Source organism: Pholis gunnellus (genome assembly GCF_910591455.1).
Source record: "Pholis gunnellus genome assembly, chromosome: 5".
In the NCBI taxonomy this organism is placed as follows: Eukaryota; Metazoa; Chordata; class Actinopteri; order Perciformes; family Pholidae; genus Pholis; species Pholis gunnellus.
Window position 1 is genome coordinate 28,201,453 of NC_136531.1, and position 27,561 is coordinate 28,229,013.

At 41.4% G+C, this 27,561-nt stretch overlaps 1 protein-coding gene across 1 annotated transcript in view; it reads right to left on the reverse strand.

The window, feature by feature from the left end:
• tenm3 (teneurin transmembrane protein 3) overlaps nt 1–21,420 on the reverse strand; it is a gene marked incomplete at its 5' end in the record, with an annotated part of 247,755 nt that extends 226,335 nt beyond the window's left edge. The window contains 4 exons of the mRNA XM_079160005.1: nt 11,874–12,161; nt 15,208–15,278; nt 16,470–16,590; nt 21,318–21,420. Of these exons, the coding sequence (XP_079016131.1) occupies nt 11,874–12,161; nt 15,208–15,278; nt 16,470–16,590; nt 21,318–21,420 (583 nt within the window). The remainder of the gene's footprint in view (nt 1–11,873; nt 12,162–15,207; nt 15,279–16,469; nt 16,591–21,317) is intronic.
• Nucleotides 21,421–27,561: the final 6,141 nt, after the last annotated feature.

The window sequence follows — 27,561 nt, forward strand, 5'->3', positions numbered from 1 at the left end:
CACACAATCAGCGAAACAGCCTTTGTTAGTGTCATAATCACATTTAGTAGAAGCCATATGACAGTAGAAATAGCTGCCAAGGACAGACAGACGATGTGGGAGAGTGTGAGTTTGTATGTGACTAAGAGAGATGAAAATGAGGAGAAAACAAGGTTCTGTGTGTGTGTGTGTGTGTGTGCCGGTATGTGAAGTTTCTCAGTAAAATCACCCATATGCTGAGGTCAGCCACACTATCACTAGCTTTCTAGACCCTTCTGTGAAGGCTAGTGTCTGTGTGTGTAAGAGAGAAACAGTAGGAGGTGGGGTGAGACATTCGTAGATTGGTAGTTATTTCTCCATTCACAGTGCAAATTTGTGTTTGTTACAAATGCTCACTTGCTTCCCCATTGGTTGTCAAAAGTGTCAGTTCCAGACTGTTTCCTGTTGGTTTAGGTGTCAATAAAAAACAGTAATGTTAACTGGCTATGGCCCATACTGTAATTCAGAGTGGTTCATCTTAAAATGAATCACACGGGAAGAAAAGGGCCTCTAATAAACACACACACACACACCTGTCCCACCTTTATAATGAACACTTCACTTCCCAACTCCCTCTGTAGTCTATTTAATTATCTCTTTTAGCACGGGCACAATTGATGTACCACCATGGCACTGTAATTGCTGACAATTCACATTGCTCCAAGTGACAGAATGCCTCCGTGGTGACGATGAGGGATTGCATCTCAGTGGTCACCGGGGATGCACCCACACAACTGTAAGGCCATGTCAGCAGAAAAAACACCGCCTTTAACAGTTTTTCATTCTCATGTTAGTCTTCAATGACGCACACATTACATATAAGGAAAGTACAGTGAGAATTTGTGATATTTTTACAATATAAATATAGAGCAAGTCTGTGTAAAAAGCAGTGTCAGTAAGAAGGGCACAGTGGTATTGTTCTCATGATGTAAGAGTGGAAAAGAAGAGAGAGAAGGAAGGAGTGAATGAGGGAAGATAAAGATCGAGAGAGACAAAGAGAGAGCGGCCGAGTGGTAATGTCCTAATGATGTAGTGGCTGTCAGAGCATTTGCTTCAGAGGCCAAATGATCCTGTAAGAACAGCACAGCTATTGATCCAGCTATTACACAGCACCACATACTAATGATTGTGTGTGTGAGAGAGAGAGAGACAGAGAGAGAGAGATAGAGAGAGAGAGAAAGAGAGATGGAATAACAATGTCTACAAAAACAGCCATATACTGTTTTTTATAGACAACAGTCAGGAAGAGAGGAAGAGGAGGTTGAAAGAGCGAATGTGTACAGTGCGTAGGTGTTTTGGCTTATGAGTCTGTGTGTTTGTGACTGTGTACAATTCTGACATGACACTTCATCAATACTCCCATTACAGTGTGACATATTTGAAACCCAATCTAAACCTAATCTGGTTGATATCCGATCTCAGTTCTCACCTTAAATACTTTCAATACCTTCCATCCCACACACACATGCAACCCCCCTCCACACACACACACCCACACACACACACCCATACACATTATACATATATATATATATATATATATATATATATATATACACATTTTACTAAAACAAAGCAGAAGCTTGAGCTTGGGAAGGTTTGACATTTTCTTTGAAAAATGTTCTTTGAAAAATCAATTTATAATCAAAATAGTTACTCATTCATTTCTAATTGATAAATAAACTTTCAGGTCTAGTTTCATGTACGCTTGGACAGCCGAGAGCTTTGAGTGACACAACTAAAAACACTGCATGTGATGTGCTGCATGTCATCTGTACAGAGTGGGTCGTATCTAGAAACCGGTATCTGAACCGGGTACTGTTGTGTTCAAAAGAAGAAGCAGCCCCCCCCCCCCCCCCCCCCCCCCCCCCTTGCTCTCTTTGTTCCATCAGCAAGCAGGGCCAGAATCAAATGGTTCAGGTTCAAATCAAAAGTATTTAATATTCTTAACAGAAGCCAAAACAATTGCTAACTGAATTACACTATCGACAGTAAAACAAACATAATATTCCATGAAATATGAGGCCCCGTTCACACCACAGGACAGAATGGTGTGTCTGTCCCATGATGCGAAGGAGGTCTGAGGATCTTCTGCAATTCGAAGATCCTTTGTCCCTGCTGAGTCTCTCAAAAGTATCATGTTTCACATTTCTCAGCCAATCGATCAGCTCAGTGATTGGCCGAACCCTTCGGACTTCCGTCGGCCATCTTCCTGACCCATTCCTCCCTCCTTGAAGGCTGTGCTCAGAAACCTTTCAGCAACATCCCCCTCTCTCTGATCTTTATTACTTTATGGCGGTGTCATAAATTCTCTGGTTTCTCTCACAGTGCACAATACATTCAGTAACTCCTTTTAGTTTAAACCTTCTACAAGTAAACATATTGTAACACATAATATCCATGCTAGGAGCGCTTTAAAACTTAAATTCCTCACAGTACTCAATAATGTTTCGGGACACGTTTGAACCTCCACCAGTGTCCATATCAACATACTAATGTCCGACCAACGAGCGGATCCTGACATGTTCTACAGTTGATGAGTTCAGCATGTAACTGCTTACAAGAGACAAAGCAAAAGTAGTTTGGTAATACATGCTAAGTGAGTTACTGTATGAATTTTCTGCAGAGAAAGCTTCACCTGTCACCACATGCAAAAGGGACATCATCCACATCATGAGGTGCAGAGAATCTTCTGTAGAATTTATTAGGCTGAACACTCCCTGGTCTCCCTCTCTCCATCCCCCCTGTCTGTCTATATGCCTCGCTCACTCCTTCTGCATCTGCACTTCTGGTAATGGATTCTGCTTAAATGGGTTCTGAGAAACACAAGTGAAGAGCGGACAAAAAGAGGAGGTGAGGTAAGGGAAGGAGAATGGAAGACTTGTTGCTTGTGTCCTGGTAGCATATGATAGAATCATGACAATTGGTAATGTGATAACTTTAACAATTTACAAGATTAGTTTCAATCGATTGATTCTTTGCATCTCCCCCTGAAAGTGGTGCACATCGTTCTTCCCAGGGGTGTAAAATGGTTGAATAGTTACAGTAAACCAGTTGGCCTGTTTTTTCCCCTTGACATTGGGCAACGTCATACGATATGAATTGTTACAACAATTGTTTTTTTCTGAGAATGGAGCTGTTTCAATAACTGTATGTTTACTGTAAATTGAATGTGTTTTAACAGAGAGGGAGGGTGGATGGAAAGAGAGAAATGAGGGGAGGAGGGAGCGAGCAATGCTGTATGGTTAATGATTTAATGTTGGCCACTTGATGGAATGAAGTGTCTTCTCCATGTTAGCGGCGCCAAAGTTAAACCCTCTAGTCAGTTAGTCTGTTATTCATTGATTTCTCTGGTCAGCACTAGATTGCTATTGAATATGACTGGCACCAGGGCTCTGTGTGTGTGTGTGTGTGTGTGTGTGTGAGTGTGTGTGTGTGTGTGGGTGAGTGTGTGTGTAAGTGTATATGTGAGGAGCGTGGATCATGTGAACTCAAGTGCACTTCAGTTGCTGGTGAAACGTATTTTTCTGCATACACGTGACCTCTCCAGTGAGAGACACACACACACCACACACACACACACACACACACACACACACACACACACACACACACTTACACACACACACACACACACACACACACTTACACACACACACACACACACACACACACACACACACACACACACACACACACACACACACACACCTACACGCACACACACACACACACACACAAAATCAACTAGCTCTTGGAAGAGTGTGAAAGACGAGCCGGAAATACATCTGCAGTCTTTGTGCAACATACTCACTGCTATACTCCACACCTTCTTGCTGTGAGAGATGATACATTATTTATTCCTGGTTGCTTTGTATTAACCATACAGCACCCGCTGAGCAAAAACATAACCAGCAGTAATATCTATGTATCAATACCGCAGCATGGATGACAGAAAAATGTCTTCAAATGCATACTGGCAAACGTGCATGTATAATGTCTCTATACTTTCATTATGCACCTTGGTTATTGCAGTGATCTGTCTTCTGCAGCAGTCACATCTGGTGTCTCTTCCTCTACCATGATGTGCGTATGTGTGTGTGTGTTGTACTGTATAACTATCTAATATATGAAGTTCTTTTGCAACAGCATGAGCAAATATGTTGCGAGCATATGAACACTGTGTTAGAGCTACCTGATGTATAGTTTAATAAGCCTGCAATATAAATATTTTAAGGAATACACATTATTCTAAGCAGCACATAGAACTTGTGGGCACTAATACAGGAGCAATACCAAAAGGAATAACTATAATAAAGATATTTAATCAATTCAGTGTCTTGTATGCTTATCATCAGCTAGGAAGTATTTAAACCAGTTTAAGTTCAAAACAATCGACATCAATTCTAGCATATCTTGAATGAAGTGTATGGTAATAATAATCATAATCATGATCATTATAATGATGATCATATTAATATGTGTTATTATTATTCTTGTTCTTATTATTGTGTCAGCCAGTGTTAAAATATCTGTTAAGATTTTCTTTCAAACTCAACCATTTGCCTCCAATTATTCAGAGAAATCTGATTAAAAAAAATTCTAAATGTCAATTTGTTAAAAAGAATATACAGTATATATATACGGAAAATAATATTCTAATGTCTTCACTGTGGTTAGTTTAGTTAAACATACAATATTATACAGTCAATATAGATACAATATACAAACAATAACGTAGATTTGTATTTCCAGGTGACACACACACACACACAAATGCTGTAAGGCATACAACGGTGATGCATTGACACAGAACGTGAGAAGAAGAATGTGTCAGTCGATACAATCGTCTGACAATAGTCAAACACTGTAGTCATTTGTAGCCCATGGTTCTTTTTCTGTTTTTTTTCAACAGCAATTCAGGTATAAATAATATGAATGACTGATGGAGGAGAATTTCAGATACACAACCTGAATGACCATGTCCAACAGAATAAACAACATAGACACTAGAATATATCATTGCCTCGGTGTAGTTCAAACCATGACAGAGCACATGCGCTGTGGCCATTGTTCTTATCCTTTTGAGATGTGATGATTTCTAAAGATTCTGCCAACTTGTGTCCAGTGATTGCTTAACAATAAAAGTACTGAGAAAAAGACAGAATAACTCTAATATCTTGTCTCTTACAGTGCAGGGGCCACTATTACCCGCTTAGAAATGCTAAAAGGAAAGTGGTGAAATGAAAAGGAGTGAGACAAAGAAGATGCTGGATAGGGGGAAAGGAAAGAAAGAAGAAAGATGAGGCTCAAATGACAGAGTGGACTGAGCTATCCATAAAGAGACAGAGAGACATTACGACAGTGATTTTCTCAAAGATAATGCCACACACAGTCCCTCCAGCTGTCACAAAGCTCCTTATTGATGTTGTTTCCAGGTAAGTGTGTAATTCAGCGGTAAAATGAGAGCGTTGTACTTTCAAAGAAACTGACAACAATACTGACTGCAGAGTAAGTAGAGGCTAGATCATCTGTTCTACTTTGGTATTGTGTATGAATGGAATTCATTTTGTCACCATCTGCTTGGGCGATGGATCGCATCCCTGCACCTTTCCAATGAAGCAGCCACTGAACCGACTTGAACCAAACAGAATTGCATTGATAGAATGAGAGCAAGGTATGAACTGATCCATCATTGTCTGTTTTATGTCCCTGTCTTTCTCCATCTGTCTGCCTTCCTGTTTGTTGCTCTGTCAATGGAGAGCGTTCAGGTGACACATCAAACACCCTCTGGCACCCACACTGGAGGTCTGCAGCTGACAGGTGGCAGAGGATATCATTTTATATTTGCTGTATAAATGACAATTTGCAATGTTAGCAACAGAGTGTGACCAAGTCGGGCATGTGCCTACAACTGCATACAGCGCAAGGCCAAAAGTATGTGGGCACCCGGACATTACAACTATACATCATTGTTAAACATCCCATTCCAAAATGATGGGCATTAATCTGCAGCTAGAACAGCCTCCACTCTAACAGTAAGGCTCACCACACTACTTTAGAACCTGGCTGCAGGGATTTGCCCCCATTCAGCCACAGGAGCATTAGTGATCACTGATGTGGAGCGTGCCGTGTACATGGAGGTCTGTCAATTAAATCCCCAAAAATCTCTGAAGGAGTCCCATGTCATGTGCAGCCTCTAAGATTTACAACCATGGTGCATGCTTTGAAAGTGCATAAAAAGTAGCCAGAGTTTGCAATGCAAAATGTGATCAAAAAGACAGACTGTACACAACAACAACACTAAGAGAGAAGTCAATTTAAAAAAGGACTAAAACATCAAATAACAAAGTTTAAGATTATGTTGAGGTTTACCTTTGAAGTTTTGAACCAATACCCATTTGGATTTTGGGTCATATTAGCATGACAACTTTACTGTGCTGATTGTAAAGACAAAGAACACTGAATGTCGTAGGACTATATACTTGTGATACTGTGTGTGTGTTGTCTGTATAACAGCTAAGGTTATAATGTTAAGCTGCTTAGGGATGCCAAATGGATTAAGTGTTTTGTTGACACATAGTAAAGTAATCTGGTTAGCAAAGAGGAGATACACCCCTCTTCCTCTCTATCCGCCTGTCTGCTTCCATCCCCCTGTTCACCCTTTCCTTTGTGTTCTGCCATTTCCATCACATCGTGTCTTTCTCACTATCCCAGTTCATCCCTCTGCACACACCATAAACACACACTTTTAACACACATTTAGATTTAAAGAGATTGAGCAGGGGAGGTCAGCTAATATATGTTAAGCTTCTTAGTATGGCACAAAACTAGACTCTGTCTGTTCCTCCATGTACATATCCATAATGTGTTTGTAATGTATTCCTGTTGGTTGGTTCTTACATGCTGGATCCCTTTGAGTCTTTGAGTGTAGCACATCTTTTAAACACGATGTTACAATCGTGAAATAATCTACACAGTTCTTATGTTAGTTCACAATAAGCAAGACATGTAAAAGACATGACCTACTGTGTATCTGATGGCGTATTCAAGGATAGACACACCTGTTTCAGTGTGTTTAGAACAGAACATGTAAATGTATCTTCCTCTTTCTGTCCCCCTAGTTGAGATCACTGATATCAAGTAACTGGGCACGCAGCAGCTGGGCACCCATGGGTTCAGACACCACAAAAGTGTTTACGTCTGCCAGTGTGTGTGTGCGGGTTTGTGTGTGTGTCCACTGGGGAGCCAGCCAGACGTCTCTGGTCTAATATTTCCTCTCAGGAGAACAAATAATGCAGATAGGCTTCTCCTTTTCCCTCTTCTGCCTTTATTCTCGACTTTCCCTGCCTCTCTTTTGAATGATTCCATCACCATTGAACTGCTTTCCGTTTTCTTCTCCTCTTCCTCCCTAATGTCTTCCTCTCTTCTCCCATTCTTCATGCCCTCCCTGTTATCTATTCTTCCTCCCGCTTCCTCTTGCAACAAAGCGGCAGATAGAATCACAGAAGTTGGTTTAAGTTACTGTACAGACACAAACGCGTGCACAAGCCCGCGCACACACACACACACACACACTTTCTGCTGTGAACCAGGGTCAGTATCAAGGGACGCAGCAACAATAGGTGTCTCAGCGGAGGCAATGTATCGTCTGCTGTTTACAGAGCAATAACTCGACTATCAGCCCCATTCAGAGAATGAAGAGAGGAGAGGGTGAGGAGGCTGCTCAGGGTCTCACCACATACTTTCACTCTCACAGGAGCCTCTCGCCACGACTCAATAATGCATTGATCATAGAGAAGAGCAGTTTATTTTGTGAATGTAAATCTATAGGGTTCAGTCTGTTTGGCTGTTTGGATGCTGACACTCAACAGGCTGGATCAAGAACAAACTGATCTTTACAGGTTTGCTACAATGCATTCACACCAGGGCTCAGAGTACTTTCTTTCCATGTTCAAGCACATTTTTTTTAACCTGAACCAAATAGTTTTTTATTTATTGCTCCATTTAGTGTAATTGTTCTTCTTTCTCGGCTCTTCTGATAGACGGATCTGACCGAAATTTCAGCAAACCTTTGAAGAAATGTATTCATTTCATGTGGGTTTACAAATGAGCACATTTTGTGTTTGAATATGTTAGAATATAGTTTGAGCTGACCTCACCTGTACAATTAATTTACATGGTCATTGCAACATTGTGAGCAGCTTCTAAGCAAAACTAATTTTCTAACTTTCTTTGGTCATGTCACATAATCAACAAGACTTGTTTGATATATGATGTGAAGTAAATTATTGCTGGAAAGTCTTTCTTCATCCCTTTTGGCCACTCCAAGTAGGCCTACTGGTACTGTGTTGTGACTCACTCATTGATAAGTGGACATATTAATCAGGACATCCCCCATCGGTTTGTGGACAGCAGTTTTGAACCCCTGAGTTCTGCATTTTGTGAGCTAATTACAACTAAACGCTGAATAAACTTAAACCTTATTATAATCCTCATTTACATTAGCTACATATATGAAATATTTTACCCATCCTTAGCATATTAGGAGCAGTGGGCTGCTGTGAAGTGCCCGGGGAGCGATTTGGGGTTCAAGGTTTGTTTGGGCTCAAGGACACTTTGGTACAGGACTTGTTGCAGCCAGGGATCAAACCGCCATCCTTGTGGATACCAGACAGCCCCCTCTACCCCATGAGCCATGGCCGCCATGTTTTTAAGCGACTGCAATGTTACAATTAACTGTCATGAAGTGAAAACATACTGTGTAAGGGTTAAAGTTCTGAGATGAAAACACAGACAACCCCCCGATCTGATTAGGTCTTGGTAGCGACCTGTCAATCACAAGGTAGCCACGCCCAGAAGCATACCCTGCTTTATTATCTATTTTAATTCTAAATGGACCATCATTTAGTAAATGAACATCATGCTGTATTGAAGAAGACATCTGAGACCATAAACTCATGTTCACATAGTTTACTGAGGTCATAAATCAAATGAGAAGCAGAGTCATCCAACCTTAAATGAGCCTGAACAGAGCTGCCAGCAGGTGGCTGGCAGTCATGACTCACAAACTTGGCTCGGGTCTTGAGGAGTTGTAACATTGATTCACTCACAAATAAACTAGGCACAAACTGTACTGCTACATTCACTGCTATAACGTCACTGATACCTTCATACTCCCCACCACGCTCTCTCTCTCTCTCTCTCTCTCTCTCTCTCTCTCTCAGACACTCACTAACGTTATGTCAGTACACTGGCGGAAACAGACACACAGCTGACAACCTCATAGCTAAACTTATGTGATGGAGACTTAGGGAAGTTTTTTGTATTTGTCTACTACAATGCATGCAACATATTGGCTGCTAAGTCTCTGGCTGCTAAACATCAATAACGTAACAAACATTTCCATCTGAAGTCCCGATGCCCATACTAGCAGTAGTGACGGGTGGTATAGTCTCTGGGTTTGTGTTTGACCAATCAGGGAAATTCAGTCCTTCAAACTTCCGCCTGATAGTTGCCCGTTCATCACAGAGCGCTGAACTAAAGCTGCAAACTCTAAGGTTCCTGGAAACGTTTTTGCAGTGGAAAGAGGCCAAGATATCAACTTTGTTGATGAGCAATTCTATTCTGACTGATAGTGCTCACGTAGATGTGAGGCAATGGTAATGCCTAGGCAATGGCCTCCAGCTGGTGATTTAACCATTAACTATGGTTCGTTTGTGTAAAGTCATTTCTTTAACCAAAGAGCAGCATTTCTTTATTACACAATGCAATTGCTTTTGCCCAATACAGACCCACCAATGTCTTACTTTGAGAACACATACACAGCGAGGTGCAGACCAGTATGAGCTCCAATGCCCTTAACAATAGAACAAGTGGCTCAACTCTTCTCCAGTCCGGAATGTGTTATCACCAACCTGGACTAGCTTGCCGTCATCAGGGTTAATCCCTACCCCAATAATGACGAGCCACCTCTATCCCCACTGAAGGAACCGGTCTAAACCACAAGGGACCATGTGTTAGCAATTGACCACTTCAACTCCACACTTACGCACACCCTAAAAAAAAATGAGAGGTAGTAACCCCCCCCCACCCCACACACACACACTCACACACACACACACACACACACCTGCATTTTTAAAGAGTCAATTAGCCTTTGAAAACTTGACGACTACTCTCTTTTAGAGATTGGAAGTGTATCCTCCAGCGCACTGACATCCACAGCATAATGTCATTTAATAAAAACATTATCAAACTTAATATAGGAAATATAACGACTCAGCACTTTATCTCACTGTTAATTACAACACCACATCTCTTAATGAAAACCCACTGAGTATGTGTGTTTGTTTAGCTTAACGGAAATACAGCGGATTTGTGTGTGTGTGTGTGATGGTGTGTGTGTGTGTGTGTGTGTGTGTGTGAGCGTCTAAAATCAAAAACAAGTCCTTTATTAAGTATGAAATTCACACCTGTTAAGGAAAACTACCTTGGGGATCTATACATGCACACACATAAAAACACACACACCGGCAGACAAAGAAGTACTTTACAAAGATATTTGAAAACATTTCCTTGCTTACATCTATGTGATGCACACAAACACACACTCAGAAGGTCAAAAAAATAAATGCCGGCTCAGCTAAATTGTGATCATTAATTAAATTAATTAGCAGGAGATTCTTTCATGTGCTGCTGCCTCCCCCAATTCCCTCCACTAAAAAGGACACTGAGTGTGGGTGTACATCAACAGTACGTATCAATATGAGAGATTTAATTCCATGATGTTTGAAACAATAACGCCTATTCACTGACTAATGGGCTATATTATATATTATATGCCGGGTTCAATGTCTAAAAAATACTCCGAGAGCACTTTTTGTTCTTAAGAACAGAATTGATTTGTGTGCTTTATAATTTGCTTCTAATTCACCAGAGCACACACACACACACACACACACACACACACACACACACACACACACACACAAACCGATTGCCTGCCCATCGGGACCAACTTGTGGTTCAGTGTCTTGCTCAAGGACACTCCACCATGTGGGGAGGAAGAGTCAGGGATCAAACCCCCAACTCTGCAATTAGTGGACAACCCACTCTACCTCCTGAGCCACTGCTGCCCCAAACACAAAGGAATACAATAGAAAAAACATAGACTCATGATAATATGTTTGTGGATAGATAGATAGATAGAAGCTGGCACTGGAACATACTGTAATGAACTGTTTTGACCAACACTGAAATCATTAAAGCAAGAGCTCTATGATCAGAACATGCAGTACATCAATGATTATTTTTGCTTCCAATAGTCTCAATATTTGTATAATTGTTCAAATGTTCCCTCAGTAACAAAACAGTAGCATTAACTAACACTGCTGTAGCTGGAGATTCAGCGAGAGCAGAATATTCCCCCTCACAAACACACACACCACAACCAGCACACTCACAGCAGCACATGGAAGTTCCATCTCATGGCTGGTTTCTCTTTTTGTTAGAAAACATGGAGGACAGGGTTTATCAGTAACTGTACCAAGTGAAACGTCTAATTTCTCTCATTAAATAAAGGAGAGTATGCACCAGTCCTATCAAAAATGAGCATAATTCACTATCATATATGCATACTACCGAAGGGCCATGATCAAGGCTGAAGAAAATTGGCTGCCTAAAAAAAAAGTGTTCCAGTGTGTACCTGAGAGGAAGCTGTCAGTTAATAATGCACTAAAAATCTATATTGTAGCTACCGCTCTTCGGTTGAAATAGCATCTTTTAGGTGAGGAGTGGAGCGTAAAGAGGGAAAGAGAACCAGAAAGAGAGAACACGTTTCCATGCCGTCCTACCGTTGTCGCTGTCCGACTTGTTCTCATGCTCGGTGTCGGTAAGAGTCAGCACTGAGTTGGAGCGGCTGGACAGACAGGAACTCCTCCCTGACGATTTACCCAGACCCCCACGGCCCCACAGCCGCATGGCACGCTCTGGTGACATCACAGCCTGACTGTCGGTGTCTATGTCCTGGGCCGTGCCAACTGAGAAGCCGCGGTGTGGGAGGCCCATCTCGGAGCAGAAGGCCAGGCCACGACGCGAAGGTGGCTCGCAGATTCCCAGCTGACGAAGACTGAAATGCTGACCTGAAAGAGAAACAGATGGAGATTTTAAAACTGTGAAACTTACATTTGAATATATTATTATACATTCTAGTGACTAAAAGTGTCTGTTTCCATTATGGCTAATTGCTATAAATATTATGTATGATATGTACTCATGTTTTATAGCAACTTGATTACAAAATAAAAATCTGAAATGTAATGGGCATATACCTAAAATTGTTAGTTCGAATATGAAGGCAAGTTAAAACTCCATTAGATTCACCTTTTAATACAAATATTTTATTCACACATGAAACCACCTCATAAAAAACGTTTTTTAATTGATTCTACATTGTTAAAATATATTTTGAAAACGTTCTTGTCTCATGTTTCATAGCTCATTTATACACAAAAGAGTTCATTGTCTGGCTCTAAATGAAGTAGTGAAAAAGGTCACGTCTTCAACTTGCTTGTTTTTCCAAACAGTAAACAAAAGATATACAATGTTCAAAAATACACAAATCCTCATATTTGTGAAGCTGGAACCTGATCATGTTTGGCATTTTTGCTTAATAAATTACTTAAATGAATCAATTAACAAAATTGCTCTCAATGATTTCCTGTTGCTCCACTAATGTGTGTAACTAACTGTGTCATACATTGTTGACCCTTTGGCCTAACCATCACAGTGTGTGAGTATGCAGCAGAGAAGGATCTCAATTAAGAAAGGAAATCACACTGACAGCAGCTGCTACATGTACAGAGAGGCTGACTCATGCAGCATCGAAGACCAAAAGCCTTGACCCTGGTTATGGGGCTGAACTAACTGCAGCAATGCTTTTAGAAAGAGCTATAGTTTCAAATACATCTCAAAACTATTTCAAAAGAAAATAGAAGCAGAAAGCCAGAAGACCAACCCGACAGAGATGGTGAATACTTAATGACGAGATCCTTTAAATCCCATTTAGTCATTACAGGAGAAGAGACGGATTAGCAGAGGGATTTCAACTGTGAAGGTGGTGCAGCTCACAGTAGGAGGTACACCATGCACTCCATCATTCATCAAAATGTATGTGGACTGTATTCTCGCAGTTGCTCCGATGTAAATTATATCAAATAATAACATTTCTATTTTTTATTGTTCTATTTTTATTTGAGTAGTTATTGAAGAGTGGCAACTGCACTAGTAGTGGAGAGCGGGTGGTTGTCCTGGCATATGCTGACAATGTTTTTGTAATAATACAAATTATAAAAACATGAACAGGATATAATAAATAATAAAAGAGGAGGGGTCTGGTTTAGATGATCAATGAGTTGGGATTTGGATTTAGGATAAAAAGGAATTGAATTAAAATAAATGTAGGTGTAATGATCAGTTATAAAATGTGCTAAGAAAAGAACTGGAATGACAAGGATATAGAAATAAAACATGAACTATAGCAATCATAAAACTAGATTTTTTTATCTTATCTAAACCGTTCTTCCTGGCAACTGTATTTCCTCTTAAAGAACAGAAATAGATTACATTGCAGTTGATTTTGTATGATAAATCAGGGAAGTCACAAAAATGAATTTACTGTACAACATTAAAACAAGGCCCTGGTGCCACAGATCTGAGTTCAAAACTAAAGAGAGCTTTCTGTAAAAACGATGCATCTGGTTTAAAAGGAAGGCGATGTGGATCAGCGAAGCGCTGAGATGGACCAAAGAGAAAAGGGCCGTACCGTATTACAACCCTGTGTATCTCATCACTCATGTTACACATTATTGATTGGATGATGAATGATACTTCTTCCTTTTTAAAATCTCAAATTATTATTATTAAAAAGTGTAAATCCCTCCACTATTCAAATAGTGGTTTCATGACAAGCCTCTGATTATGACAGCATTAATTGATGCTGGTTATTAATGGGAGGCCTTTATCTCATTTCCATCTACTTCCACAAAAATATGTATTCATAGACATGATAAACTATCATCCCAGGAATAAATGGGAGTTGTTTATATCTTGTTTATGTGATGAAAGATACAAATACAAATGTCATGTGTAAAATCTATACACACACACACATTCACACATATACATGAAAATCTAATATAATTTAGATATAAAATACTTGTTCGCATCATAATGGCATATCGTAATGAGGGAGGCTCAATGAATGCAGGGCTGTAAGCCTTTTTGTGATTACATCTCTCGCAACATTTTTTGTCACAGTTCCCCCCAAAACACCAGGAACACTAATAACTGGTGTTTAAATAGGGTTCTCTTTCTTCCTTTCAAAAAATGCTCCTTTAATAATGGAAAACATGCAGACTGGGTAAAGTAGTTCATGAGTGGATTAAACATTAAGAATACTTTTTACATTAAATGTAATAAGTCAGCAGGAGTAACTCTTTCACATCAACTGGAAATAGGCTGAAATCTGATTCAAATAACACTCGTAATAATCCTTTAAAATATAAATGAAAAGAAGACAAACAAATCATCTGTAAAATCTCAGTATGTGCCTCTTCATCTTTAATCAGCAAATGAAAAGGGAAATTATCAAAGCTTTCCGTAATTAATGGCACAACACGAGATAACGAGTGCTGCCGTTCAATTAAAAGTTATATTAATTTTAAATGAGCTCCAATTAGGCCAGCAGCGAAAATGAAGTAGATAAGATGATTGAGTAATTATATTTTTTTCATTTCTCAAATATTGACGGTGTGTTAATTGGAGCTGGAGAAGAATGAGTGAGTTCTGTGGAGAAGCTTTTTTTCTGTCACTTTCAGTGGTTCATTATACTGTAGCTTTTATCCCACACATCTTTATATTTACATCATTTCAACAGAACTCTCCACTCAACCATCTGACCTGCATCCATCCATAATTAAACCATTGATGTGTTCAGAAACTTAAAAAAATTCACAAATCTGTAAACTAATACAAAAACAAACACCAAATAACAGTATACCAAGCAAATTAGGATTTGCACAGGATTGATAATAATTTCAAGGTGCTGATGGCAAGGCTACCAACAGAACACTGAGTCTTGTTGCTTGAAGTGTGCACAGATAACCAAACAGAGCCGCGGACTCTCACCTTGTCTGTTATAATCATCCTGTTCACGGTGAACCATGTCCTTGTAACCCTTGGTCGTCCCGTACAGTAACCTGTCAAAAACCAAGGACACATGTTGTCAGTTGTGTTCCTATAATAAAAGATAGTCCTTCTGAATGAATACAGTGAAAGTCATTGTGCAGCTTTGTTTTGTCCTTTTGTTGGGTTCAGGTACCCAATCAGTTACATTTACCATTCGGCATCAAACAGGACAGGGTGTGTGGATGTAAAACAATACAGTAAACACAAGGCCAAGTCTGATTTGTCTCTACAGAGAGTGCTAATCATCAATAACAGTATATACATTGCGTATGACCCTGTTTGTATGGAAGGTAATAAGAAACACATATAAAGATAAGGGGCAGAATTGAAATGTTAATTTCAAATTAACATCATCTTCAAAACACATAATTTTAGTAGATTCTATTTTCAAGAATCCAAGGAAGTGGCATACACATTTGTTTTGTCTGTCTGCTATTGTGATGTATAAAGCATGTGCTCCACTGAGTTCTGCTGGATAATCAAGGGTTGTTGTTAAAATATAGCACTCTGGTAATCTGATTTTCATTCACTGAGAATAAAGCACATCTAATGTGGCTCAATCCTTGTCTGCTGTCTGCAATGTTCTGTTCAATATAGTAAACAGACGTGGAAATGTAAAAACGTCAGTAGGAATAATTGTTTCGATCCTCCCTTGTGAAAAAAAACTCAAGCTATCAGCTCTCTTTTGGAATTATCAGAAGAGATGTGACTCTACCAAACCATCTGTGGCTCAAATCATACTTGTAAATATGTGTTTTAGTCTCAAGAGTAGACTTTTGTGTTTCACTGGGGGTGGGCGATATGCCCATGATGCAGTGATGGTATTATATCAAGGTATTACCAATATCAAAAGGGATACTCCACTCAAAACATGATTCTACCTCTTTTCACTCTATTGGCAAAGTAAGAGGACATGTCCATAAGAGTGAAAAAGAGTGAAAAACATATATATATATATATATATATATATATATATATATATATATATATATATAAAGCACGGATGTGTTTATTGAATGAAAATGTGGTATGGGCCTGCATCAGAGTGAGGTTTGGGCCACATATTTCGGTCTGAACCCAACCTGAGTCCCATAGAGTAGTAACCGAGCCTGACCCGAACCAGACAGCCATTCTGTTTTCTACGTATGTCTGAACTGAGACAGCTCCGACGCACTCCGAGCACCAGGGCTCCCAGTTCTAACCTGGTCTGGTCTTGGTGCTGGTCGAAGGCCTTGAGTGTTTCACTGGAGGAGTAGGACTTCTGAGTGGGGACCCGAAGTCCCTGGGAGCCGATAGCACAGTCTTCACTGTCCCCTGATGAACCTAAAAGACATAAATACACACCCATGAGAAGACACACACATATATAGTCACAAAATCACACATGCACTTCAAGGCAAACACCTAAACATCCTCAAAAACATTGTGAAGACATTGCTGCCCAGCCTCTACACTGTGGCTGGGTTATATTATTTACAATTTCCTTTTCTGTTAAATGTATATTCATAGACATATACATCCAGTATTAAGAAGCGCTAAGAGGTGAACACATGTCACTCATGATGAGTTTACTGTGCAATATCATTATTTAGGTTTCAGAATGTTTTGGAGCAATATATCAATACAGCCCCAGTCATTATTCACCCCCAATACAAACATGATTTTCCAAGTGTCTATGCGAGCAGGTACACGCTCTTCTGACGTCTGAACTTTTTATTTATAACAGCAGATGATTCATTTGTTGAGGAGACAGTTTCACTGGCTGCAAGTAAGGTGATTCTCACCTCCTTCATCTGGTCTGCAACACAAAATATAATTCTGTCCGAAGTGCAGGTAAAGCCTGAAAGCCAATATTCTGTGGCTCCTGGGGATCAGCTCCAAAGCTGTAGGTTGCTCTATGGAGGACTGCTTTCTCAGCAGCTGGACTAAGTAGAGCCTCGGGCCAACTGGAGAAATCACCCAGAACCTTTCTCATGTACTACACACGGAAGATCTACTTCTGCCTTCTGGGAAGCACTGCTAGGAATTCACATGTATTTTTTGGTCCCATAACTTTCTTAACACATAACCCACCCACACTGCCTGTTCACACACACTTGACAATGATCTACATTGTGCTTGCACTGTTGATCTTCTATAAGATGTATTTTCCTTTTGAAACAATCTTTAGTCTAATTTCCGTCACCTCCTCTGTCAGATCTGATGACATTTTACTCTTCTAAATAACCAATTAATTTAAACAAAGTGATGTAGCAAGAAATTACACTTTGGACCATCAGGCAGGTTGAAAAGAAAAAGATAATAGTTAAGGGCAGATTATTTGCCTAATAACAAGTTAAAACCAAAAATGAATGCCCGAACTCCTCCCATGCCCGAGGTTTAGCACCCGCGACCACCGCAGCTGCAGTCCTTCTGGCCTGCCGGTACCTCTCAGCTGCTTCAGGAGACCCCTGGGCCAGACAGGCCCTGAAGGCCTCCTTCTTCAGCTTGACGGCTTCCCTCACCTCCGGTGTCCACCACCGGGTTCTCGGGTTGCCGCCACGACAGGCACCGATGACCTTCCGGCCACAGCTCCTAGCGGCCGCGTCCACAATAGAGGCTTTGAACATGGTCCATTCGGATTCCATGTCCCCAACCTCCCTCGGGATGTGTGAGAAGTTCTTCTGGAGGTGGGAGTTAAAGACCTCCCGGACAGGGTCCTCCGCCAGACGTTCCCAGTTCACCCTCACTATACGTTTGGGCTTGCCGGGTCTTTCCAACCGGTTCCCCTGCCATCTGATCCAACTCACCACCAGATGGTGATCAGTTGACAGCTCTGCTCCTCTCTTCACCCGAGTGTCCAAGACATACGACCGCAGATCAGATGATACGATTACAAAGTCGATCATTGATCTCCGGCCTAAGGTGTTCTGGTACCAGGTACACTTATGAACCACCTTATGTTCGAACATGGTGTTCGTTATGGCCAAACCATGGCTAGCACAGAAGTCCAATAACGAAACACCACTCGGGTTCAGATCGGGCAAGCCGTTCCTCCCAATCACCCCCCGCCAGGTTTCTCCGTCATTGCCCACGTGCGCGTTGAAGTCCCCCAGGAGAACTATGGAGTCGGCAGGCGGCGCCCTTTCCAGGACCCCTCCCACCGACTCCAAGAAGGCCGGATACTCTGAACTGCTGTTTGGTGCATAAGCACAAACCACAGTCAGAGCCTTGCTTCCTGCAACCCGTAGGCGCATGGAGGCGACCCTCTCGTTCTCTGGGGAGAACTCCAACACAGCGGCGCTCAGCCGGGGGCTCGTGAGTATCCCCACTCCCACCCGGCACCTCTCACCTTGGGCAACTCCAGAAAAGGACAAAGTCCAACCCTTCTCCAGGAGCTTGGTTCCAGAGCCAGTACTGTGTGTGGAGGTGAGTCCAACTATATCTAGCTGGTATCGCTCCACCTCCTGCACCAGCTCTGGCTCTTTCCCCGCTAGCGAGGTGACGTTCCACGTCCCTAGAGCTAGTCTATGCTACCTGGCCCACCACCTGGTCTGCATTGCACCCGACCCCGATGCTTGTCCCTGCGGGCTGTGGGTCCATAGGGTGCCTGCTCCATGTTGTTTCTTCGGGCTGAGCCTGACCGGGCCCAATGGGTGGAGGCCTGGACGCTCCAGAGGCTCGCCCCGGTTCCCCTGGTCCGGGCGAGGTGGCTGATGACCGTGGGCTGCTTATCATCAGGGTTATTTTGAAATACTCTTAGTCTGGGTTCTCCCCTGAGACCTGTTTGCCTTGGGAGACCCTACCAGGGGCTACACAACATAGCTCCCAGGATCACTGAGCCACTCAAACTCCTCCACCACGTTAAGGTGGCGATTCGATTTTCATATCACAGTAAATTGTATTTCTTTGGGTATTGTACTGTTTGATAGACAAAGAGACCAACATTTTGAAAATGTGATGGCACCTTTCCTTTTTATTCTGACTTTTAATAGACTAAACAATTTAAGGATTTATATATATAAAACAAAACTTGAATTGCAGCTTTTACTTAACTACTGTACTATGACAGGAGTGAAAAATGCCCATGTAGGCAGTTCAGGAACACACCTGGTGGCTGTTTTAGCCAAAAGACATCAAGAGCAAAAGAATTTCAAATATAAAATTCATGCAAGTGCAGTGTTACTTGTGAAGTGACAATTCATCTACATTCATGAGGAGTATACTGTATATATCTACTGTATATATATATTTACATACATGGATATGGACAGATACCTACATTAGTCCATGACAGCCTGAGAAGAAGAATCTATAAGTTTGAACCGCGATAGCTTTGTCTCGTCTCGGGATTGCTGATTGTCAGTTTATGAATTGAGTGACCAGGCCTGCTGGTATTTGTGCCACTCTTTATGCTAAGTTATAAGTAATGAAAAATGAATGCACTCATAATTTTGGTAATAATCCCTCACTGCAAAGGAAAACTGTGGGCAGTACAGGGAAATCTGAAACGGGGAGGTGGTCTGTAAACTGTGATGAATGTTAACAGCTGAACGTTGAAGTAATATTCTCAGTTTTGTTTTTGTTTGTCCAACCTGGTATGTAAATATTACTGATAGCAATGATGGACATGACTAAGGCAACATCCAAACTACTACATTTTTGAGTTTTAAAACAAAAACGTTCTCCGTCCACACAGTGTTTCAGCATCGTTTTCGAGATGATCTCCGTCCAGACTAAAACGCCTGAAAACGAATATCACGTGACTATTCACGTACACTGGGCGTGATGGTGCCGGTGTAAACAGGAAGTAGATTGGTTGCTTAGTTAAAAAAAATACGACAGAGTAATAAAGTGGTCTTTAATAATGAAAGGTCATTTGATACTTAAGATCTTCTCTAAAATCTTCCTCTATAAACTCAAACACACATTTCGTGGAAAGTTTTATTTTTCAGACTTAGTTACAACGCTGCAGGTCTTGCTCTATCTCTCTCTCTCACATCACATTTACTTTAAAATGAACACTTACACATAAAGGTTTACCAGATTATGGGTCCATAAATGTGGTCAACACACGTCTCTCACTCCTTTCCTCTCGGCTTTGTTGTTCAATGGTGGCTGGTGGCTGAAGTCTCTGTCCTACTGGACAACAATCAAAGTCCTCCGTTTTGTGTCCGTCCTCCTCAAAACTGTGACTTCAGAGTCCGCTCCGTAGGTCTGATAACGCCGCTGGACACACCGCTCACTAATCGCTCCAACAACTGCTGCTTCCTCCGCAGAAATGCAGAATTTAACTGAACAACAGCTGCTAGTAAAGACAACAAGGTCAGCAACACCTGTAATCAGTTGTCCATGTTGAATTAACCTGGTAGTCGATCGATTATCAATGTTGTTGTTTATGATTTTCCGGGAAACGGTCACGTGATAGGGGCGTGAGGAATCAGGGAAGGACACGTCATGACTGCTAAGAAACAATCAAGTAGCGAACGCGGGTGTGGAAGTCATCGTTTCCAAACGTATCCGCTTTCGACCGTCCACACGAAGACGTAACCCCGGAGTTTTCAAACGTATCCGTCCTCGGGAGTGTTTTCAAACTTCTGTTTTCGGTGCTCGAAAACGCCGGCATAGTGTGGACGCTCAGTGTAAACGTAACAAAACATATGCGTTTTCAAATGGAAACGGAGTAGTGTGGACGTGGCCTCAATACGACCCATTGATGTAAAAAAACCTGGCTGTGAAAGGTTTGGCGATGCATACTGTACTCAAGGGTGGTAGGTATATGAGGAAAATATTGGTCTTTAATTAAAAATGTGACCTTCCCTTATCACCTCTGTTGTAATGAAAATTATAGACTTTGATAAACACTTGTCAATGGGCGACTCTTAGGAAAATCATAGCTGCAGTAGATATCTTAGTCTTAACTTGAAGCTTTAATATAAAAGAGTAGATGTGTTGATCCCTAAATGTGAGGCCAGCAAAGGATCTCTGAAGACTGAGCCACTGACCGACTCAGCAAATGAATGAATGTAGAAACACATGAATGGGTGACTGAGCTGAGTGAGCTATCTCACCAGTGTACGGCCCCTCCTTGTCCTTGCGGCTCTTGGTGAGTGAGCAGTATGGACGTCGCTCTTTCACTTCCATAGTGCTTCTGCTTGTGCTGCTGGCAAACATACAGGCATGCTGCTGTACAGCTGCAGAGACAGAGAGACAGACAGAGAGTCAGGGTTGTTGGACTGAACCTGCAAACACACACACACACACATAGACAAAGGAGTAATCAATGACAAAGTGAGAACAACAACAAGGCCATTACATTTTAAACTGACATCAGTGCACTGTAATCAACGACAACTCCTACTACAGCAACAGTAACAGTATGTGCGCCTGTGGTGACTTGATTAAAACATAACCATCTACACTGTGTGTATTTCTCTGTGAGCAGCAGCACACTCAGCTGTTTTGTTCATTCCTATTGGTTAACATGGATACCAAAGAGACACATTCTGCGAGCCGTGCACGTACAGTGTGTATATAAAAGGCTTCACACAAATACAGACACAAATGCATAGAGGTTAATTCATATTATACAAACGTCCATTTACGGGATTTGCTGTTTTGTTTGATCAGACATCATGCAGACATTCACATGTAATGTAATTTGTCTCTATTTATTTTGTTCATCAATGGATTGTTCATTATCCCCGCTAGGAGATTATGTATTCAGTTGTGTGTGTGTGTATCTGTGTTGTCTGTCCACTGCTAATCGTGAATATCCTACTACTCAAGGTTGTACCCAAAGTTTGTTCGTTGTCTCCAAAACTATTTCTTCACATCTACAGAAAAAAAAATTGTTCATAATGTGAATGCATGTCACTTGATTGTGCCATCTGGCATTTAAGGTATGTAAACGAAAACCTTGGAGTGTAGTGGAGAGGCAGCACATTCCTGTTCCCTTTGGTTGTATTATACAACACCTAGCAGTAATAGAGGTGGCCTGAATACATATTAAGTCAAAAGAAATGGCTAAAAAGAGGCAAACAGATGCACTTCTCAATGAATGAATTGATTGTTTAAGTAATCTATTTAGCAAAAATGGCCACCATTCTCTTGCTGTATTGATGATTAGCTCCTCCCAGTTGGGCGTGCCTGGAAAAACCTCCAATGGGAGGCGCCCGAGTATCCTAATTAGATGCCTGAACCACCTCAGCTGACTCCTTTCGACGCGAAGGAGTAGCGGCTCAACTCCAAGTTCCCTCCTGATGTCCGAGCTGCTTACCCTATCTCTAAGGCTGAGCCCGGCCACCCTACGGAGGAAACTCATTTCGGCCACTTGTAGCCACGACCTTGTCCTTTCGGTCACGACCCAGAGTTCATGTTGTTTCTTCGGGCTGAGCCTGACCGGGCCCAATGGGTGGAGGCCTGGACGCTCCAGAGGCTCGCCCCGGTTCCCCTGGTCCGGGCGAGGTGGCTGATGACCGTGGGCTGCTTATCATCAGGGTTATTTTGAAATACTCTTAGTCTGGGTTCTCCCCTGAGACCTGTTTGCCTTGGGAGACCCTACCAGGGGCTACACAACATAGCTCCCAGGATCACTGAGCCACTCAAACTCCTCCACCACGTTAAGGTGGCGATTCGATTTTCATATCACAGTAAATTGTATTTCTTTGGGTATTGTACTGTTTGATAGACAAAGAGACCAACATTTTGAAAATGTGATGGCACCTTTCCTTTTTATTCTGACTTTTAATAGACTAAACAATTTAAGGATTTATATATATAAAACAAAACTTGAATTGCAACTTTTACTTAACTACTGTACTATGACAGGAGTGAAAAATGCCCATGTAGGCAGTTCAGGAACACACCTGGTGGCTGTTTTAGCCAAAAGACATCAAGAGCAAAAGAATTTCAAATATAAAATTCATGCAAGTGCAGTGTTACTTGTGAAGTGACAATTCATCTACATTCATGAGGAGTATACTGTATATATCTACTGTATATATATATTTACATACATGGATATGGACAGATACCTACATTAGTCCATGACAGCCTGAGAAGAAGAATCTATAAGTTTGAACCGCGATAGCTTTGTCTCGTCTCGGGATTGCTGATTGTCAGTTTATGAATTGAGTGACCAGGCCTGCTGGTATTTGTGCCACTCTTTATGCTGAGTTATAAGTAATGAGGTAGAATTGATGCTGCGATGGGACAGTAAGCTGATGGGATGGATCCACAGGCTGTCAGCAGTTCTTTGAGTAATGTGCCTCTTTGGAAATTGAGTCGCCAGCTGCTGTGACTGGGGAGTTTTACAGTGAGAGCTTAACATGTGCCTTGGTAGCTGCTCAAACACAAAGAAATAAGTGCTGGCTTTCAAAATGGGTCTGGCTTTCATGCTTTGATGGATAGGTGGACAGAGAATAGAGGGTGAAAGCACACACATAAACCCAAAGGAGAAGAGGAGGTAGACACATGGCAACACGAGCAATAACACCGCTTATAAAAGCCAGGTGTGATAAAATGTACAGCAATACTAATTTTGACTTTAATTCAGACAGAGATAAGAAAGTCAAAGTACTGAGTGAGAAGAGGGTTAGTTTGCAAGAAGAGACATGAAGAGAAGCTGAGAGGGGGGGGGAGTAAAGACAGCCAGTCGTGGTCAGACAGCTTTATAAACCTTTAACTTAATCTGAGACACTGAGCCTTAAATCCCCTACCTTATGTACCTGGATGCATGCATGTGTGTATGTGTGTTTGTTTGTGTGCTTGTGTCATGATGCACTTTGCTGTCCAGACTGCTTGGTTTATGCATTCTATTCTGCTTCAAACTACATCTAGTACCTGCCAGAATTAATGTCTTTTTGTATCATTTTATCTTTAATGACAGCAGGACAAGAAGGACTATCGCTGTTCTGAAGTACAAGCGACCCAAGTCATTCATTTACCATTCTTGCGTCTCTCCATTCAGAGTAACACACCTGAGTTAGCTTACAAAGGGATTGAACCCTAAACATGAGAGCCACCACTTCACCTCACCGACACGCCTTTGGACAGCAGAGAATCAGCAGGAAGCCCGCTCAAACATAACAAGATCATGCCAAGTAAAAAGAAATGCTCACCATCGAGCCACTATGGGGCCAAGTCCTAATGAGATACATGTTATTCATACATTAACTGCTGATCTGCATTGGGGTGGATAATCATGGAGTGCCATGCCGTGATCAGGGGCTGTGTTGGCGGGGGGCCCCTGAATGATTCAGAGGAACAGGAGGCGCTGTATGTATTCATTCGTACAGAGCTGTTGTTTAGTGGTTTCCTTCTCCTCACAAACCAACCTTAACAGTGGAGTTTTGTTTCATGCATACCATAATATAGAATGCACTTTGATGTTACTAAATGAAGCTTAAGCGCAAGTTCAGTCAGGAAGAAACTCATTCATAATCTCGGTCTCTCCGCTCCTTGTAATTACTCAGCTGATTGGGGACGTGCACTTTTAAATAACCAACCAGCTTCTGCACAGTTTCCTTAAGCCAATCACATCGTTGCTGTCAAACTTGAAATAGTGTTCTCCTCTCTGCTGCTGTCAGTTGTCATTTGAGCTTTAAGCAGATGTGACCCTCCTCCACCCCAGTCACCTCCAGTCAGCATCACAGTCATGCTCCTGATTCATCATCAGATTGCAGCAACTCCTTTCACCACCACCACCACCACCAGGGTCTGGACTCCAGGGGGGATTAGGCCTATTGGACCTCAGCATCCCTAGCCTCGGTGATATTACTTCAGGATGTCCAATCGCCAAAGACTTTGCACTTTTCATATTTGATGCATGTATAATAAATCATTGTTAAATTATAAAACGAGTCTCTCCTGATTGAACTGACAGTATCTGATAGGGATGTACCGATACCAGTATCGAGTATCGGTCATGTGCTCGTAATCATAAAGAGACTAAACCAAACCCGATACCACTTCTCGGCAACGTGAAGTTAACCTCTTGTCAGGTGAGGAGGAGCAATGTCAGCAGTTTGGAGATATTTTACATCCCTCGTAAAAGGGATAATTTACCGTGAATTGTCAAGATTAGTGCCTTGCATGTAGGGGTGCTGCGGTTGAAGTGCCTACCAAGGCACCCAGCTGCAAGGATAAAAGATGCCCAGACAGGTTGAATCCATCATTTACTGCCAGCTGCAGTGTATGCACAAAAAGGACAACTGTCCCCAGTTCACCTGTCCGGAAGAGTTGGCAGCCACACTGTTTGTTGCATTGTCGAGGACACATGCAGACACATTCCCAGTAAGTCTCCACTTTATCAGTTAGTTTAGCTGCGAGTGTCCAGCTGAGAGAGAGAGCGAGCGACGAGAAGAATGAATTGATCAGTGATGTCATAGCTGTAAACGTATTAGTGCAGTGTATGTTTAGTCTATTTGGCCATGAATAAATGCTACATCTCCTCAAGACCAGAGCCAACTCCCTGTGTCTTGCATGCTACTTGCTGGTTAAAGTGAAGGGGGCGACGGGGGTGACAAGCCACTCCTCTGAGTTTTGCTCCGCTGTTTTTTTGTTGTTGACATTTTCAATATTTCTTTTAATGGTTTGTCTGACAGCATTTATTGGTCCAAATTCTCATTGCCGGTTGAACAGTAAATTATTTTATTATCAGTAGCAGTAGCCGGGCTCATGGGGAAAGTGCAGCGCATAACTGTCTCTCTGCCCTTGACGTCCATGCATCGCTTGTATATAACTCTTATATCGTACTTATAGAAGTTATAGACACGTTTGCATTCAGTTAAGTTGGACTATGTCGACTGTAATACAAACAGTTCAGTTTGTCAGGTGCAACATTTATGACAGTGTTGGTCAGTCTGTCTGCATGACAATCCCATTTTGCTGCAATAAAAATGATTGAAGTGAGATGAACAGACTGAAAACTTTATGTTATTAGATAAAACATGTTGACAAAGTTTTCCTTTGGGGACATAATTTGCAGTAGAAAAAAGGTAATAAATCGCAATATATGTTATAACAATACTCAGCATTATGCAGTATCGTGATAATATCGTATCGTGACTTAAGCACCGTGATAATATCGTCTCGTGATAATATCGTCTCGTGATAATATCGTCTCGTGATAATATCGTATTGTGACTTAAGTATCGTGATAATATCGTATCGTGGGACCTCTGGTGATTCCCACCCCTAATTTACATGGTTATAGGTTTTACACAATGTCATATTATTGATTGCAGCCATGTTGATGGGAAGTTCTTAAAACATATTTTGAAATGATCTGGTTAGACTGAGTTGTAAATTGTTTTAATCTGATCTGTTTCAAGGGATGAATTTGTGTAATTAAAACTCATTCACAGCAAAGTGAATGAATAAGAAAACAGTGCAGCTCACTTCAGTTAGATTAATTAAAGGAACAGAAAGTTGATCAGTCGACCTTGTAGGACGCAGTTTTATTTAAAGCTGGAAAACATTCCCCTTGCAAACAGGACCTAAAAAGAACAAATTATATTATGTGATGTTTGTTTTGCTGCTCTGGCTGTACATCATATCTAAGTTACTGTAGGGACAAGTTAGATGTCCAGCTTTGGAAATTGTGTCCAGTTGTTCATTTTCCACAAGTCCACAATACAAACCAAAGAAATGTAGATGTGTATTTCATAAAACTGATGAACTTTGTGTTTGTGAATGTGACTGACTGAGTGTTTATTTAGTTATGTATGTTTGGAGGTACGTGTGTGTGTGCGATGGTGTGTTTATGTGCTGTGTGTTTTCATGGGTGACTGAGTGTGAGGATACAGTTTATGTTGGTGGACACGCTCTGTGTACACAAATGGGCTGGAGCATTTTTCTAACCCTTACTGCTGCTGCTGTTAATCACTCTGCTATTCATTTTTATGTTTAGCGAACTACAGGAATTCAAGGGTTCACAAGAATACACACATTACTCGCTCAGTGACATCCCTCCCTATTTCTTTTTCAATCTGCTCAATCTCACTCAATCTTTTATTCATATCCCATCTCTCTTTTCTCTTTCTATTCACAAATAATAAATGATGACTGGAAATTGGAAAGACAGACAGACAGATGTCTTTAACTCCCAGTCTCTCCATAATTGACCTCTGTATCGCAAATTATGTAATACATGGACAAAAAATGTGCACAATTCATTTCTGAATGAATAAATTAAACTTGCAATTCTTCAATACTATGAAGGTTAAGAAAAAAATTATTTGCTGGAGCCCATTGAGAGAGAAGAATGATCCCCTTGTTCCTGCTGGCAGACCAATGATTTGTCATAAGCTC